The 18,141-nt window shown below is 52.8% G+C and overlaps 1 protein-coding gene across 1 annotated transcript in view; it reads right to left on the reverse strand.

The window, feature by feature from the left end:
• Positions 1–6,488: 6,488 nt before the first annotated feature.
• RNPEPL1 (arginyl aminopeptidase like 1) overlaps positions 6,489–18,141 on the reverse strand; it is a 58,446-nt gene continuing 46,793 nt past the window's right edge. The window contains exons 6-14 of the mRNA XM_027875360.1: positions 16,521–16,672; positions 14,204–14,320; positions 13,059–13,294; positions 11,683–11,796; positions 11,358–11,470; positions 10,517–10,625; positions 10,003–10,233; positions 9,565–9,707; positions 6,489–9,212 (exon numbers count right to left, since the gene is read on the reverse strand). Of these exons, the coding sequence (XP_027731161.1) occupies positions 8,934–9,212; positions 9,565–9,707; positions 10,003–10,233; positions 10,517–10,625; positions 11,358–11,470; positions 11,683–11,796; positions 13,059–13,294; positions 14,204–14,320; positions 16,521–16,672 (1,494 nt within the window). The 3' untranslated portion in view covers positions 6,489–8,933. The remainder of the gene's footprint in view (positions 9,213–9,564; positions 9,708–10,002; positions 10,234–10,516; positions 10,626–11,357; positions 11,471–11,682; positions 11,797–13,058; positions 13,295–14,203; positions 14,321–16,520; positions 16,673–18,141) is intronic.

Genomic DNA, 18,141 nt, shown 5'->3' on the forward strand with positions numbered 1-18,141 from the left:
TTCCAGATCTTCTGGGGCGAAGGGAGATCCTGGCCTATGGGTTGGGAGGGGGAAGAATGTGTCACAAAGGAGACAGACATCAGGAGCTAAGGAAGGGCGATAAAGCTCTTCCTGTGGGGACAGAGGCGGAGGCAGCTGCCACAACTCAACAAGAAATGACTTCCTAATCTCTGAGGAGTGATGATATGATGGCACATAGTAGGCACTTAATGTTTATTGACTGACTATGGGAGCCACTCTGTGAAAGGACACACAGTGGTGGCAAACTGAGTGGTACTTGATGACCCTCCACCCCAGGACTTCTGGCTGAGAGATGCTGTGACGCATCCAGGCAGAGGGCCGGCCTTGGAGCCAGGAAATCGAATCCTGAGCTGAGCACTTACAAACAGTACAATCCACAGAAGCAAGAAATTTCCCCTCCCTGAGCCTCAGTTTCCCCATCTGAATCATAATGCTTATTATACCTTGCACTGTCACGAGGCTCGAATGAGATAATCTACAGCAGAAATATATGTAGCATTTTTAAGGTTTGGGAATCATTTAACACATTGTCACTATTGGTCTTTACAGAATACTTGTGGGGTGGACGCTGTTATTATTCCCATTTTAGAGATGAGGAAACTGAGGCTGAAAGGGGTAAAACCACTTTCCCATAGTCGTACAACTTGTCGGTGCCAGAGGCAGGATTCAAGCTCAGGTTTCCTGACTCCAAGTCCGTGCTTTAACCGTTACACAACCTGGCTTTCTCATCTAGTTTTGTAACTTAGTTTTGCACATTTCTAAGGACTGTATGTCACTATTGTAATTATAATAATACTTATTATTATTAGGATCACGGACTTATAGCTGGAGAGACCCCAGGGGTCATGAAGTCCAATCTCGTCTTTTGCACATAAGGACGACTAGTCCTTACTTGTCCTGCTAGGTCCCAGAGAGGTTCAGTGATTTGCCCAGTCACACGGTGGCGTTAGCAGTAAGATATGAATGCAAGTCTTCCGACTTCTTGAGCCAGAGAGCCATCTCTTGAAACAAAATTACCAAGAATAGCATGTACCCCGGCCGCAGCATCGCTGAGCCAGAACGTAGCTCAGAGGGCATCCAGACCTACTCTCTCATTTTTCAGACAAGGAAACTAAAACCCAGGGAGAGTCGGTGACTTTGCCAAGGTCACACAGGGAGTAGGTGTCAAAGGTGGGATTTGAACCTGCGTCTTCTGACTCCACAGCCGGTCAGGGACATTTAAATTCAACCAAGGTTTAGGGCAGGCTGATGGTAGTGGGAGAGAAGAAAGAAACCACTTGAGGAAAGGACTTAGCAGTTTAGCTTTAGAGTTAAAGGTTATACAAGTTACAAAAATAGTTACATAAAAAGTTATAAAAGCTTGTAAAAGTTCAAGTTATAGTTAAAGTTATAAAGATGTTTCCGAAGAATCTTCGCAAAGAGAGGATCTGGAAGTCTCCATCACATTCCTGTTCCCGGCTTGCTACACCGGAGACTTTGGGGCACTTCCCCTTGGCTCTGCTGGGTCAGCCCCACCCCCCCAACCCCTCACCCTTGGCAGGAGGAGCTGATCACACCGGCAATCTCCTCCTCTGGCTGTTTGACTTAGGTTTGGATCCTCATCACTGGATTCCCTTCTCCCCCTCCCCCCCCTCCTCCTCTACCTCTCCCCCTTCTCCTTATCCTCTCCCTGCCTTCACCCCTCCCTCCCCCCCCCCCCCCCGCCTCCTCCTGTCCCTCTGATAGCAGGGCTGGACGGTGAAGCACTCAGCCCCTCCCAAAGCTTTCCTATAGCGGGCTGGGGGCAGAACTTTTAGCTGACTGGGCTTTCCATCAGCAGCTCTGCTTGGTCTGACCTGTTCAGCACACTCCCCTGAGCAGGGCCCCCTAGTGCCCCCACCTCCAATCTTCTTTTCGTGTGCTGCCTTCCCCCATTAGACAGTAAGTTACATGAGGGCAGGGGCTATCTTTGTTTTTCTTCTTTGTATCCTCAGTGCCTGACACTGGGTGCTTAATAAATATTTATTCAATTGAATTATCTCAGTGATAGAACATGTGATAAAGAAGATTTGCACAGGTTATGAAACTTGGAGGGACAACAGTTAGGATCCCTCCTAAAAAAATCTCAAAAAGCTGGAACCAATTAAAAGAGGATGAATGTGATATTTTAGACTTAGGTTCAACAAGTCAACTTCCCAAGACTGGGCAGTCTGGTTAAACAACTATTCCTACGAAAAGGAGTTGGTTGCAGATTTCAAGTTCAGTCTAAGTCGACATCTTGGCCAATAAAGCCAATGCTAACCTCATGTGCACTGAGGGACATAACATCCGGTGTCCTTCCCTGACCAGATCACAGCTAGAGAACTGAGCTCAGTGCACCACATTTTAACGTCCACATAGATGAGTGAGTGGGCACCCAGAATAGTAACAGGACCAGAGACCATGTCACACACATACAATGGAAGAGACTGGTCAGTGAGGGCCCAGTCCTTAGATCATAAACAATGCACTCTGCCTAGTTAACAAGCTACACGGAGGCTTGATAAAACTGCTTCTGGAATGGCATTATGAAGGGATCCCCCACCCCACTGCTCTGTCTCTTGTTGGCTTATAGCTGGTGACCAAAAGCCTTGTAATTGGCTGGTGCGGCCGTAACTGAGTCTCTTCTCTCTCTTTCTCTCTCTTTTTTCTCTCTCTCTCAATCTCTGTCTCTTTCTCCTTTCTCTGTCTCTCTCAATCTCTCTCTCTCTCTCTCTCTCTCTCTCTCTCTCTCTCTCTCTCTCACACACACACACACACACATACTTATTGTGGTATATGATGGACAGTTCCAGAGGAACCTGGGAAGGCCCCTGTGAATTAATGCAGAGTGAAGCAAGCTGAACAAGGACATCGTTCTCTACAATTATAACATTATACAGAAAAACAATCTGAAAGACTTTAGAACTACAATCAATGCAGTGATAAACTATAAATTCAAAGGAATGAAAACAAAACACTTCACTCACCTTCTGACAGAAGGGTGATGAACTTAAAATGCAGAGACATACATTTTTCAGACATGGTTTATTTACTTTGCCAGACTATGCAGATATGTATTGAGGGCTTTATTTTTCAGGGTTTTAAAAATTTTGCTCAATGTGGGTGTAGATGGGGTAGTGGGAGGGACAGATCAATTTTTCCAAATGCTTAATTGAAAAACATTTTTAAATTTGTGTCCAGTATCCCCCGGGAGGGGACAGTGTGCTCCCAGCTTAAGATACTACTATTCTTTGGTTCTTGCTTTACCTTTTTAGTAACTATCCCTTTGTAAAAGTTAATTGATGTTGACTGGTCTGTTGATATTAGGGAAAGGCGAACACACAGATGGGGGCTCATAAACAGTAGTAACATTCCTATGTGTCAGGTTTCCCCTGGAAACCCGTAGGGGAGATGTAGTAGCATCGCTCGGCATACCCAAGATGTCAGTCCTAGAGTGGGACGGGAAACTGAGCCACAGATTCTATGGGCCACACGCTGCTAAAGGAACTAGTGACATTTTGCGTGGATAAGAAAAGATTCCTGTGGGGGGGGTGGAGATAGTTGTTTTCGAGTATTTGAAAGACTGTCATGTAGAAGATGGGATAGACTCATTCTGCCCGACCCCCCGGAGGCAGAACTAGAAACCAGGGTGGACACAGGGACAGATGTAAGTGTGATGGTGGGAAATTTTCCCAGCAATGAAAGTTGTCCCTGAATGGAATGGGCTTCCTTAAGAGGTGGTGGGCTCCCCCACCTCAGAGGTCTTCAAGAAGTCAGAGGGCCATTTGGTGGAAAGATTGTGGAGCTTTGCATTCAAGCAATAATAGCTAATAATCGTAGCTAACATTTATATAGCGCTTACTATGTGCCAGGCACTGTGCCTTATGGTACTTTACTATTATTATTTCATGTGATCCTCACAACAACCCTGGGAGGTAGGCGCTATTACTACCCCCATTTTGCAGGTGAGGAAACTGAGGTAAACACGAATTAAATGACTTGCCCAGGATCTTACAGTCAGTAAATATCTAAAGTCAGATTATAGGTTAAATTAAATGGTTTCTGCAGTTCCTCTCTATTCTCAGATTCTTTGACTTCACATTTATTCTTATTAAACTATCATGCATTTTATCATGTCACGTGGAGTGTTAGAACTATTTGCTGAAATCACAGGTCTCTGATGTTGATTATAACAACAAAATCTGTCATATGCATAAAACTCCTTAGAGAGTGTCACAACAATATGGAAAATGAGGAGGTTGGATGGGATAACTTTCAAAGTCCTTCTTGATTCTAAATCTATGGCCCTACGAATCCTTCCTTGTAGCCTACCTGGTTGTAGGACGGGAAAAGAAAATGGACTTGTGATTTCCCTGATACAGAAAACTCCAGGGATCAGCTAGTGCCTTCCTCTACAACTCAAGAGTCTTAGACAGTTGCCCAGGGCAGGGGTCTCCAAAAGGGGTCTGTGGCTTGACGCCAAATGGGTTTGTGATCAACCAATCAGAGCATAGGAAGATGGCTCCACCTTGTCTCCAACACAACCACTCCCGTTTCCTACCTGGTGATAGTATGTGGGGGTAGGGGTAGACAAAGGCCCCTCAGAGCTTAACCCAACCCCAAGTCTTCAGCTACACAGACACGATTCCTTGACCTCCCCCTTTCTCCCTCTGCACACCTCAGTGTTCCCACATCCTGGCCTCCCATCTGTTCTGGGGCAGTGACTGGTGAGTAAATGCTCACACTTTTCATTTGGGGTGGGGAGGAGGAGTCGTGATGGGTGAGGAGGCATGGATGGGTTGCATTTCCACCCCTCCCCCAAACTCCCCATTTCCATTGAGGACATCACCATCCCTTCCATTCTCTCAGCTTTACAACCTCCAAACGACACGTGACTCCTCACTCACCGGAAACTACTCTTTTCAAAGTTATCAGTGTAAAATCTGGTGACCTTCTCTCCATTCTTTTTCTTCTTAACCTCTCTGTAGCGTTTGACGTTGTTGATCGCTCTTCCCTCCCGGATGCTTCCTTTGTTTTCTCTTGATCGTCATGACACGGCTCTCACCTGGTCCCCCTACCTCACTGTTCCTGCCTATCATACCTCCTACCCGTAGGTGTCCTCCAAGACTGTCCTAGGCCCTCTTCTCTCTATACTCTCTCACCTGGTGACTTCACCAGCTCCCATGGGTTTAATTATTTCTATTCAAATTACTCCCAGATCTGTGTCCTACCCTGATTTCTCTTCTGGCTCTGGTCCCACATCACCAAACGCCTGTTGGACATTTCAAATTGAACATCTTCTAAGCAACTCGAAGTCAGCAAGTGCAAAGTAGAATCTTCCCCCCTGCCCCCTGCCCCCCACCAAACCTACTCACCCCTTCCCAACTTTTCTATTATTGTTTAGGGCCCCCCCCCCCCCATTCACCTGGGGTCCCAACACCACTGTCATCTTAGGATCATTCCACATATCTAAGCAGTCACCATATCTTGTCATCTCTTGCCCATCTTTCCTCTTCTCTGCTCACAGAGATGTGTCCTTAGATCAGGCACTCCTTACCTATTGTAATAGCTTCTTTCTCCGTGTATAGATCTGTAGAGATAAAGATGGATGGAGATAGACAAATGGATAGAGACATATGCAGACATATATACACACCTAGCTTTATAAGGGAGTGACATGGTCAGACCTATGCCTTTAGGAAAATCACTTCGGCATTAATATGGAAAAGGGACTGACAAGAAGCTAATCGACAGGGACACCAGTTAGGAGGCTGGCTATCTGGCACTGCCCCCCCCCCCCCCCCCCCCCCCCCCCTCCCCCCCCCTTTCTATGGCTGTGAAGAAACTGAGGCTCAGAGAGGCAGTGACTTGTCCATGGTCACACAGCCAATAAAGGTCTGAAGTGGGATTTGAGGTGCCTCCCCATGCTGCTTTGCTCTTGTTGGCATCCCATCCCCCTCCAAGACAGTGAGCTATGTTTGTGAAGGCAAGCCCCAGGCTTTATCCAACCTTTGCATCATCCTCAATGCCCTGAAGGATGCTCTGCACTTGGGAGGAAATGAGTGGGGGTGGCTATTCTGTTATAACCCCTAAAATTCAGCCCAGCATTCTAAGCTATTGAAAGAAGAAATGCCCATTGCCGAGGACTGAACCACAGGAGACCCTCAAGGTTGGGGACAAGAGAAGTTGCAGATAGCATCTGAGGCGGCTGACACAGGAGCAGAGCTAGAATACTGGCATCTCAGAAGCCAATGGAAGCTTAAGGAAGTGGGAAGGGAAGTACTTATTAAGCACCTACTATGTTCCTGGTACTGTGCTCTTTCCAGAACTCATTTGATCGTAAAGTGATCCATATCAAAGAGGTCAAAGAGAAGGAAGATGGAAAAATTTCAATTTAGGAAAAAGGAAGCCTCTGGGGACTTTGGAGTGAGCAGGGGGGTCCCTCAGAGCAGCAGGAAGACCAGTGATGAGGAAAGTGTTCAACTCAACATTTATTAAGCACCAACCGTGTGCAGAGCATGGTACTAGGTTCCGTGGGAGATACAAAATTTAGATAAGACACAATCTCTGCCCTCATGGGGCTTACAGTCTAGTAGGAATTGATGGAGTAGAGAGGGAGCAGCAAAGTCCACTCCCTTGAAAGGTTTGACCAGGAATGGAAGGTCAATGCTGGGACCAAAGTAACTATCACACTCCTAGGGCATCCTGTCTGGGGCAAGCAGGGTCAGGAAAAGGATGTGCCCCTGCTGAAATCACAGGAGGAATTCTGAGGGGGCAAAGCTCATCACTAAACCCCGGAGCCATCCGCTGCGGCAGGATGCTTCACCAGCAGCCATCCATGCCGACCACGTCAGCTTGGGCTCTCCTCACCCCTGTCTCTCCCACCTTAGCCTTCCCTACTCATCCCCCTGCCTCTGAGAATCTGCCAGGGCCTCTAGAGCAGGGCAGGCGAGCTCCCACGGTCCAGGTACTACCTTCTCTCTTATCTTTCCAATTCCTCCTGCCCATCCCACTCCCCTCCCCAAGGCAGCAGCTGCAGTCTTAGTGGTCATGTCAGAAAAGTCTCCTGTGAGGAAGGAAGCTGTAGTTAGTAATGCAAAACCTCTCCACTTGGGTTAATCACAGGAAGGAGCTCACAGTGTCATCCAGTCTGTCCCCACCCCCACCCCAGGATGCTCCCCACCCAAGGCAGCCAGCTCCCGGGGGGGAACTGAACCCCACTGCTGAGGGTGAGGATGGGCCAGGCTCAGGAGACACAGAGCACAAGGGCACAAAGTGTAGTGGGGACAGCATGAGGCTCTCATGCCAACGTCACCGGTTCCTTCCTAGGCTGGTGGTGGGATGGGCACTCTTTCAGGGCTCAAGGCTGGCTTTCACAGCGGCCGCTCCTGGTCAGGACACGGCCCCTAGAAGTGGTGTCTGGGGCTTCGGACCCCTCAGTGGTAAGGCCAGGGGCCCTGGGGAGGACGTACCTCCCCAATCAGTTTCTATTCAATGGGGAACGGCACGTTCCCCTCCCTGACGTGATCTCCCTGTAGACAGGGCAATGAAGTCAAATATTCATCACAGGATTGGTGCAAGTTGGGGGTGGGGGGGGCAGGGCACGGCTGGGAAAGAGTCCTGTGGGGACCTATCCTGGGGGGGGGGGGGTCTTATTGCTTTCGTCCCAGTCTGGCCCCAGACAGGGCTAAAGCCGAGGTGCAGATAGATAAAAGGCGGGATGCTTAGTCACCATCATCTGTTCCTGGAGCTAAAGTCCACAGAGGCGAGAGGCCCAGGCTCCCCAAAGCCCTCACACTGCCTCAACCTTGGGGCAGCCAGGCTACATCTTCCTGTTTGACCAAGAGTGATGGTTCCCTGACCTCGGCTGGAGATTCTGGGCTGGCAAGGTGCCCGCCACCTTTCCCACCCACCCCTGTGACCCTCTGCATTGACATCTCCTCCCGGCTCCCCTCCTCAATCTGCCTTTGCTGGCTTCATATCTCACCTGGTGGGGTGGGGGTGAGGGAAGGTTGAGGGGTCCCCTCTCTGGTCAGCTGACCATCTCTGCCTTCTGGCAGTCTCTCCATGGGCCTAGCCCCAACATACAAAGCCCACCCCCGACCCTGGCTTGTAAGTTGTCCCCCAAGGAGAGTCAGGAATGAAGGAAAGGGAGACAGGAATTTGGGCTCCAGGGGGTCACTGGGAACGGAGGGTCATGTCTAGAAAAAGGCTCATCCTACGCCTCCTCGGGTAGACGTAAGGCACAGTGTGGTGGTCGTCAGGGTCAAGGAGGAGAGGGGAGGAGACAGTAAGAAACCAAGCCTGAAGGCTGCTCCAGGGCATCCCTGCAGGAGCAGCCTGGGGGGGGCAGGGGGGAAGGGAAGGGTTGCTCTCACCTGCTATGCTCCCAAGCCCCATCATAAGACACTCATTAGGCCTGCCTCCCAGGGGGACGGCCCCCTCCTCCAAACTCTCCAAGTGCAAACTCGGGGCAGATCGGGAGGGTCAAGGCTCAAGTGGTCTTGCCCTTTCGCAGGAGACCCTCCTAGCTTTTTACCATCCCAGGAAGTGGTAATGAGGTTGCTTGTTTCCCAAGGGGCAGAGAATCCCTCCCATCCCCTACGCAACCCGGAACCCTGAGGTAAGTGGCCAACTGCCCCTTGACCAAAGCCCATCCCTGGATGGCTGCTGGGCAGACTTCTCAGAGTACCAAGGAGTCTTTTCAGGGAGCCCTGCTCTGAGCTCAGGGAGGGTTTCAGGATGCCCACTGCAGGGCTAAAATTGTAATAGTCCAGGACCCCCTTCCAGAGCCCCATCCAGGATGGGCATGGGAAGGCACATTCAACTTGGTAGCTGGAACCGCCGAGCAATCCCAAACCAAGAGACTACCACTGGGGGCCTGGGGGGCCACCCCAGAACAAGGGGTGAGGCTAGGCAGACACATTGACGTCCCTGAGAGAGATGGCACCATTTGTGGCTTCGGGGGGCTTGTCCTCCAGCAGCAGGGCTGGGGTGTCTGTGGCGATGGCCAGGGTGGGGGTGTCCGTGGGGGCTGGAGAGGCCAGGCCCTGGGCCAGGATCTGCTGGATTGTTTTACGGAGGTTGGGGTGCAGCCGGCCTTGGGTCTGGTAGAAAACCTCCAAGGCGAAGGACTTGAGGGCACCGGTGCAGAGATCCTCATAGAGTGGGATGGTGTACATGCGGGACATCTGCAATACAACAGGCTCAGCTGGATGGCCGTCCCATAGGTAAGGCACAGCCCCGGTCATTCACAGGCAAACTCTGGCAGCTTGGGACGTCTACCTGCAGCCTTTCCCATCTGTCCACTAGAGGGAGCCTTCAGCGGCAAGCCTCCAACCCCTGCAAAGATACCCCCAGTACACAGGCTTGCTAGGACTTTCCTATCCCGGAGACATCAGTTCCCATCTTTGTTGCTCTGGGCTCTCTCCCAGCTCCCAGAGTCTCTGCCGATCCACGTTCTGATGCCCACGCTGGTTCTACCCTTCCCTTCTACGGCCCCTCCCAGCTGGCATTCTCTGTTCTAAGGTCTCTCTTGGGTACCTGGCTCTCCAGGAACCGCCGCACTTTGTAGAGGTCTGGGTAGTAGTCATTGCGGACGACAATTTGGAGCCACCGGATGCGGACCTCGGCATTCATGGAGTCCAGCAGCGAAGAGTAACACTTGGAGAGCCTCATCACCACTTCTGAGGAGGCCAGGCGTACAAGACTCAGTTTAAGAAAAACCCTCCCCAGGGACCCACATCAGGACAGGCTGGACATTCAACGTCTCATTTCTGGTCCCCGGTGACCCTCAGCCAGCAGCGATCGATCGCCTCGGGCCAACGAGGACCCCAGTCATCACCCCTAGCCAGTGCCCACACCCTGAAGGATTGGGGAACCCTCCCACCAGTACACACCACAGAGCAGTGGAGACCTCAATCACCCCAGGCAGGACCCACCGGGGCAGTGGGGACCCTGGCCGCCCCCTGCAGCGCTCACCCTGGGGCAGTGGGGACCCATCCAGAAGTCTATCCAGGAAGAGAACAGTCTGGAACGTTTTCCACTTGGTGATGTCGATGCTGCTGGCTGAAGCAGCTGCCTGGTCCAGAGGCTCTGCCGTCCACAGCCGGAAGAGGGTCTCCACGGGCCTGGTCAGGCTGGAGCCTTGTGATAAATCTGGCTCAGCGAGCGGAGGCCCCGTGGCATTGAGCCAGCGCTCAAACTCCAGCCCTAGAAAGATGAGCAGGCAAGAGAGTAAGGAGACAGGCCCTGTGCAGAGGGCCTAGGCCGTGCCACACACTCCCTGTGACTGATGCCTCGAGAACCACCAAGGGCCCAGCCTTTGGACTGGCGCTGCTGCCAGCCTGCCTGGCATGAGCCCTGCTCTCCACCCCTCAGTCACACAACAGCAGAAAGCCTCCCTTCTTGTTCCCTGAGCCTGGACTCTGGTCCATCAGCACCAGGGACAGCGCCCTTCTGGGAAGGACAGAGCACAAAAACCCAGGTGCCCCACCTGCTTTGCTGTCCACGCTCTGCTCCTTCAGCTCAGGAAAGAAATTCAGGAAAGAATCCAAAAGATCTTGGGCGACGACACTGCTGAACTTGTACTTCTCCACGTAAGCCTGAGAGAGAGAGAGACGGTGGCAGGGCAGTGAAGAAGACTCACCAGGTCTCAGTGGGGCAGGGAAAGGGGGAGACTTGGGCATCCTGAGCACAGAAGGCAGGCCTCAGAACAGGAAGCCATGGAGGGAGCTTGGGGAGGGCGGAGCAGGACACGGAGCAGGACACGCACAGCTCAGGGACACCTGATCTTGGCAGCTGATTGAAGAAATGCCGAGATCTGCAAGGGCCAGCCTGAGGCCCCAGCCAATGACCCGGAGCGGCAACTATACAGCATGAGCTCCAGCCCAGCTCCAAGGGAGGGTTTGCTCTAGGGGTGTCTGAGTGATGACAAATGCCATCTGGGGGAGCGCTGTCCCAATATGGCTAAACCACCTGGCACATTTCCTTCCCTGAGAAAGTGGGTCAGCTCTTGCATCCCAGCTTGGACTCAGTAGAATCCATGGGGTCTCTTCGACAGGCCTCTACAAAGGGAGCTCCAACTTAAAGCCAGAAGGGCCACAGAACACACCACCACAGGGTCCAATTCTCTGGTTTTACAAGGAAGGAAACTGAGGCCCATAAAGATGATTGGACTTGCTCAGGGCCAGAGTTCAGACCCCGCTCCTCAGGCATGGCTCTGCCCACCATACCACATGCTTGGGGCCACTGCCCTTCCCAGAGCTCACCGCCCACAGGGATGGTAGTCACGGCTGGTGGGGAGGCAAGGGGTGGGGAGGGGACGGGGCACTAACTCGAAGGAAGGAGTCAAAGTGCTGGGGGTCTCCACAGAGCTGCGACAGGTAGTAAACAAAGCAGTATCCTTTCTCATAGGTAAACAGGTTCATGAGGTTGCTGGGATTCACCCCTGAAAAGAGAAGAGCAGTCAGCCAAGATGGTGCCCCCTGGGGCTGGGAAGCCCCATCCCTGGCACGCCCTTAGGAGGCGGACGGGGGAGGAACAAAGCTTGCCGTGTCCCAGGCCCCAGCCAGACGTGGGCTGCTGGGGAAACAGAGGAAGGTGGGTGGGCACTGGGGAGTGCCAGGACAGGAGGGCCAGGGGTGGGCGCGGGCGAGGTACCTGGTTCCAGTTTGACCTGCAGCTTGCTGACAGGGTTGTCCTCCCCGAGAAGCTTCATCTGGCGATGGAGGGCATCGAGGCGGAACGCTGTCTCCAGGCATGTGAAGGCAGCGCCTAGCCCAGGGAGGAACGGATGGGAGGTGATACCCCAGGCTGGGAGTGCAGGCAGGGGGAGGGGAGACACAGAAACCAGCCCCAGCGGGGACAGTCCACACTGCTCCATCCGGGCTGGGGAGGATGGAGCAACACGCAGTCATTCATTCACGCGCTCACATAACAAGCATCTGCCAAGTGCCAGGCACAGGGCTGGACACACAGGATAAAAGGGTGGAAAGAAAAAAGGTGTCTCTGCCCTCCAGCAGCTGCCGTGCTATCCGAAGGAGGCGGGAGGATAGCTCGGAGACATATAAAGACAGTAGATACTAGGAGGGGGCCCTAGCACCTGGGGGAATCAAGCCAAGCTTCCTGGAGAAGCAACACTTGGACTGGGAAGGAAGTGAGAGCATCTAAGAGGTGCAGCCCAAGAGGAGGAAGGGTGTGTCAGGCAGGGGGTTCAGCCCATGCAAAGGCACAGAGATGGGACACCTATGGGGAATGACCTATTGGGCCAGAATGTGTGCCGGGGGTATAACGTCCAATAAGCCAGGAAAGACAGGCTGGAGCCAGGCCATCAAGGACTTCAAGGCCAAACAGGAATCCGGCTTTGGCCCCAAAGGCAGCTGGGAGTCACTGAGGTTTCTTGAACAGAGTGACCTGGTCAGACCTGGTCATCAGGAATGCCAATTTGGCAGCTATGTGGAAGGCACTTTGGAGGAGGGTGAGGCTGGTGACAGTCAAAAGCCCCGAGGGAGGGGGCAGCGAGGTGGCGCAGTGGCTAGAGCACCAGCTCTGGAGTCAGCAGGACCTGAGTTCAAATCCGGCCTCAGACACTTGACACTCACTAGCTGTGTGACTCTGGGCAAGTCACTGAACCCTGACTGCCTCACCAAAAAAAAAAAGCCCAAAGATGGCCAACATGGAAAGGTTTTGCATCATTTCACACATATAATTGATCTCATGTTGCTTTCCTTCTCAGTGGGTGTGGGAGAATGTGGAACTCCAAATTTAAAAAGAAAAGAACGTTAAAAAAACAAAACGATAAATTAAAATGTTAATAAAAACCCCAAAGCCCAGGGGCCAGGCTGCTGGAAGGAGGGCCTGCTCTGATTCACCTCCCCCACCATCAGCTCCTGCCCTGTGGGCAGCAAACACTGGCGGGCACATTCAGAGTTAGCGTGAGGAGAAAGGCCTGACTCGGGCCCCTTCTGTGGTCTCTGGGGAAGAGACCAGACCCACATCCATGCCATCTCCTCCCGCCAGTGCCTGGGCAGCCGTACCGTAGGTCTCGGTGGTGATGCGGCGCTGGGCATAGGTGGCCAGCCCCTCACTCAACCACATCTCCTCCCACGTGGCGTTGGTGACCGCATTGCCAAACCAGCTGTGCGCGACTTCGTGGATGATGTCAATGATGAGGAACTCATCACTCTCCAGGATGGAGGAGATGATGAAGGTCAGGCAGGGGTTCTCCATCGCCACGATCGGGAAGGAGGGCGGGAGGAACACAATGTCATACCTGAAAGGAGGAGACGACAGCCTGTGGCAGAAGGAGGGCTCGGCCTCTCGAGCCTGGAAGCTTCCTGGGGCAGGAGGCTAAAAGCCAGGTGGTGCAGCAGGTAGCGCTCCTGGCCTGATGTTCAAATCTGCTTTTGGACTCTTACTATCTGTGTGACCCTGGGCAAGTCACTTAACCTCTCTCTGCCTGTTTCCTCAGCTATAAAATGGGGATACTAACAGCACCGACCTCCTAAGGTTGTCGTGAGGATCAAATTAGATAATACTTATAAAGTGTTTAGCACAGCGCCTGGCACATAGTAGGTGCTATGTAAATGTTAGCTCTTGTTATTATAAGCTCACAGAGCACTGTTCTGTACCTCTCAAAGGCATTCTGGTGCCCTCGTGCTTTCCAGTTTCCAGTTACTACCTGGGCCTGTATCTTGACCTCCCCTCAGACGGTGAGCACTTCAAGTCAGGTACATCTCGCCTTGCCTTGTCTTTCCCCCAAAGCTTTGCACAGGGTTCCACACACAGTAGGTGCCTAATAAACGTTTTGTGACCACGCTGATCCCAAAAAGGGATATGAGAATGCACCACCCCCTCCACTTTGAAGAGGTCGGGGACTCTGGGTGTAGGGCTCGACATAAAATGGTACATTTTGGATGAGTTGTGGAGTTTGGCTTTTCCTTCTTTCAAATTCGGTGTTATAAGGGATAGTTCTCCCAGGGAGTGAGGGAAGAGGGGAAATGGAGGTGATGGAAAAACAAGACATAACAATTAAGATGGATTTTTGTTAAAAAGCTAATTTTTCATTGCATTTGTGTGGCCAGTCTCATTAAGGAAAAGCTGCCACTCTTGGGGTGCACGATGGAAGTGCCCCTCCCCCTTCCATAGTACCCCCCCCCCGCCCCAGCCCCGCTTTGCTCACCTGCCCCACAGGTAGGGCCCATACAGTTTCTCCGCTATGCTCAGCCACTGTTCCACCAGTCCAGACAGTTTGCTTGTGGCCGTCGACAAGAGGCATGGCTCAGCCCATACTCTGCTCCTGCCAGAAAGCAGCCGCAAGATTTGAGGTCACCCGCCCAGACTGATGGAGAGCTGTCTCCCTAGAGGAGCCGAAAGATCACCCAAGAGACTCCTGGGTTCGAATCCTGCCTCGGACCCCAGCTGGCCCTGTGGCCACTGACCTCATGGAGATTCTGTTCCCTTGTGGGCCCAATGATAAAAACACCTGTAGAAGCTTGGCCCCACATACGAGATGACACCTATTCCCTTCCTAGCAGAGGTGGGGAGCTATGGCTGTGAAATGCTGCACAGAAAATGGCAGACTTTGTTTTTCGATGCGTTGGTTAGTTTCATGGAACCACAAGGGACGGGGCTTTCTGGAAGGGGACGATGAGAAAGAAATATGGAGGTGAGTAAAAGCAAAAGGTGACAATAAGTGTTTGAAATGGCCCGTCAACCATCATCTCTCAACGGGGCTGGTGTGTGGCGCTAAGGAAATCTGGCACCTGAAATACATTATGGACCTTTAAGAGGGGAGAGGGGCTGCACCTGGCATGTCCCTGCTACAGAGAACTCCCAGATGGGGAAAGTCCCTCCACCAAGGCAGATCGCCATCTTCTGCAGCCTCAGAGACTTGCTGAGAGCATTGAGAGTTTCAGTAACTTGACCAGGGTCCCATGGCCAGCAGGGATTCCTAGGTGGATTCTCTACCCCTTCCTCCAAGCCCTATGGAACGGAAGCTCCGCCATCTTTCCTGTCTCCCCTTAGGGACTAGTCACTTGGCCTATAGCTAGAACTGGCCCCAGGCCCAGTCACATTCCCCAGGGAGGGTAGCCCGAGAAGGGCAAGAGGGAGAGAGCCCACTAGCCGTCCCAGCCAGCTATTCATTAGGGCCCCTGTGAAAATTGCCCTTTGGTTACTAGGCAAAGCCAACCACCCTCCCCTCTAGGGAAGTGGCTGGCACAGGGTGTGTGATCAGATTGGCTCACTGCCACTTTGGAAATAAAAGAGAACGAGGCCCTTAGGGGACAGGACCTTGCCAGCCTGGACGAATCTCTAGAAGTACAACAGGAAAACTTGAGAATGTTTTGGCACTCGGAGCTAAAGTGGAGAAGGAAAGAAGCTCAACGTGATGGGAGAATCTGGTAGCCCCGGCTGGAAAGCCCCGAGTCGGGTCACGTGGATGTGCCCGGCCTCTCCCTGGCCCGTCCTCTCTGCCCCTCTTTTACCTCTGACTTGATGCACCCCATTTGTAAAAAACAGAAAGGAGATAACGCTGCCCCTCAGAGAGGGGAAACTACCCCCCTCCCAGTGACTGATCACCCAGGGTGCCCGGCTGCCTGTGCCCTGAGGTCACTCCAAAGGCATTTCACCTCCTTCCTGCTCTTCCTTCTTTCCAGGCTTTAGGCCATGCGGGGTCCACTGCCCCACACCCCACCCTTGGTCCCCTGACAACGGCAAAGGGTCTTTGCTCATTAGCCCATGGGATCGGGCACTTAGAGCCTGGAGGGATCTCTGAGGCCATTAGTCTGACTCTCCCATTACAGGAACCTCAAACAAACAATATACAAGTGTTCTGGGGGGCTGGGATAGGCGAGACAAGATGGGGGGGAAGGGAAAGGAGAGGGAAAATCAATTTTTTTCTTCTTAATTCTGTCCATGTAAATATATTCATAAAGACCAAAAAGAGAGGAAATGGGGTGGCAGGAGAAAGGGAGGAATGGGGGAGTGTAGGACCCCTCTACACCCCCCCCAAAATGAAAGAAATGCATTGGAGGCCCACAAGGGTTAGGACTTGCTAAAGATTACATCACTAGTAAGTCTCTGAGCAGAATTCACACTCAGGCTTTGTTTGTTTTTTTCCAGCTCCATGTCCAGAGCTCTCTCCTTCACACCGCCAGAGCTGATGCAAAGAAATGGTGCCCACCATGGCACTGAGGGTTAAAATCCCTTACCTGAATGGCCTTGGGGGAATCACCAGCCTCAGTTTCCTCATCTGTAAAGCCAGTTTGGACCAAATGACCTTGAAGGTTCCTTCCCTCTCTAAATGTCTCGTGAGCTCCCTCAGAGTCCCCGCTCTGCTGTTTACCCCCTGTGGGACCCTGGGCAAGGCATTTTCCCCCACCCCGCCTCAGTTTCCTCCTCTATAAAACGAGGCAATTGGACCAAATGACCTCTGAGGTGCCTCCCCGCTCTTGGTCTTCACGTCTCCCATCCCACAGTCAGGAAGAGTCTCTCACCTGGGCCCGATGTCGGCTGGCACAAGCTCTCCCGCCACCAGCGCCACCAGGTAGGCAGGCACTGGATATTCCATGTGAAACTGGTACACGCCCTCCTTCTCCAGGTAGGCACTTTGGGTGGCGCTCATCAGCACCTGCACCCCGGCGGGAGCCTGGAAGACAAAACCAGGTGACCGTCCAGGGCTGGCCGGAGCAGCTGCTGTCAGCAGGCATCTGGCAAAGCCCCTCTCGGCAGAGACCCCGGAGTCTACCCCACGAGCCCGGGCTGGCCCAGGAAGGATAGAGGGAGGGCTGGAAGGTGCCAATGTCCGTCCTCCCCAACACTGTCCCCTGGTGCAGACATCACAAGGCTGGGGATGGGGAACAAGGGGTGCAGCTGTGTGGGAGGGGAGGAGGCCTCGAGTCAGGGAGTCTTGGGGATCCTATGGTTTTGGGGGGTTAACGAGAACCTTCTGGTCCAGGGAACGGGTGCCACGTCTGGGTCCACGTGGCAGAAAGCAGGGAACTGGCCCCCCAGACCTGGGCTTCTATCCCCGGTGCCCAGGGGAGGAGAGGAGACAGCTGGGCACTGGGCATACAGGCAGATGTCCCAGGAGAAAAGGAATGTCTGTTACAGCAGCCCCAACAATGTGCCAAGGGCTCCCCTTAATGTCCTCCCCTACCTTTTCGGTCTTCTTTCCCATCACACCCCGTTACACAATCTCTGTTCCAGAAAAGCTGAGCTGGCTGCTCCCATCCTCAGCACTACCTCCAGCCTCCGTGACTTTGCCCAGGCTGGGCCCCCTTCCTGAAATGCCCTCCCTCCCCACCTCAGCCCTGAAGAATCCTGCCTTCCCTCAAGTACAGCTCAAGCAGTTCTACCTCCTCCAAGAGAGGGTCTCGACTGGCTCCCAGCTGGTTGTGCTCCTGCCCCCCTGCAATGATGTTGGGGTTCCCTGTGTATACTTTGGGTTTTCTCATCTGGGCCCATGTTAGACCCCAGGGGAACACAAGCTCTTGTGGGCAGGGATTGTGTTCATTTTCGTCTCACAGTGCCTGGCCTACTTTTCGCGTAAGAAATAAGAAAATCTCAGTTTTGCTATTTAACTACCTACGTGACCTTGGGTAAGTCACTTCTCCCTCGGATTCTATAAAGTAGTGGAATTGGATTAGATGACCTCTCAGTCCCTTCTAGAGATGAATAAGATCCTCTAATTCAAGTCACTTCCCTTCTTGGGTCTCAGTTTCCCCAACTGTAAAATGAGGGAGGTGGAGGAGATTGTTGACTGGCAGGCTAAGCGGCCTTCAGCTCCCAGACAGTCCTCCCACACTGACTCACCCTCCTCTCACACAACACGGCCTCAGCGCCTCTCCTGCCAGTGAACGGAAGCCAGCTAGCCCTCCTCCTCTGCTGTTGACCCATCTACTCCCATCGCTCGAGGGAGGGAGGGAGCACAGGCCCAAGGATCTGTCACGAGCCTTGGGCAGATCCATATTTTGGTCAGTGACCACAATGCACTTCTAGAAGGTCACTCATCACATTGCAGGGGTCACGACGAGGGGAGGGATGGCTGGCACCTTGGGCGGCAAGGCGTATAACCGACAGGATCTCGGCAGGACTCAAGAAGACAAAGTACAATCA

Source organism: Vombatus ursinus, unplaced genomic scaffold (genome assembly GCF_900497805.2).
Source record: "Vombatus ursinus unplaced genomic scaffold, bare-nosed wombat genome assembly UNPS02014808.1, whole genome shotgun sequence".
In the NCBI taxonomy this organism is placed as follows: Eukaryota; Metazoa; Chordata; class Mammalia; order Diprotodontia; family Vombatidae; genus Vombatus; species Vombatus ursinus.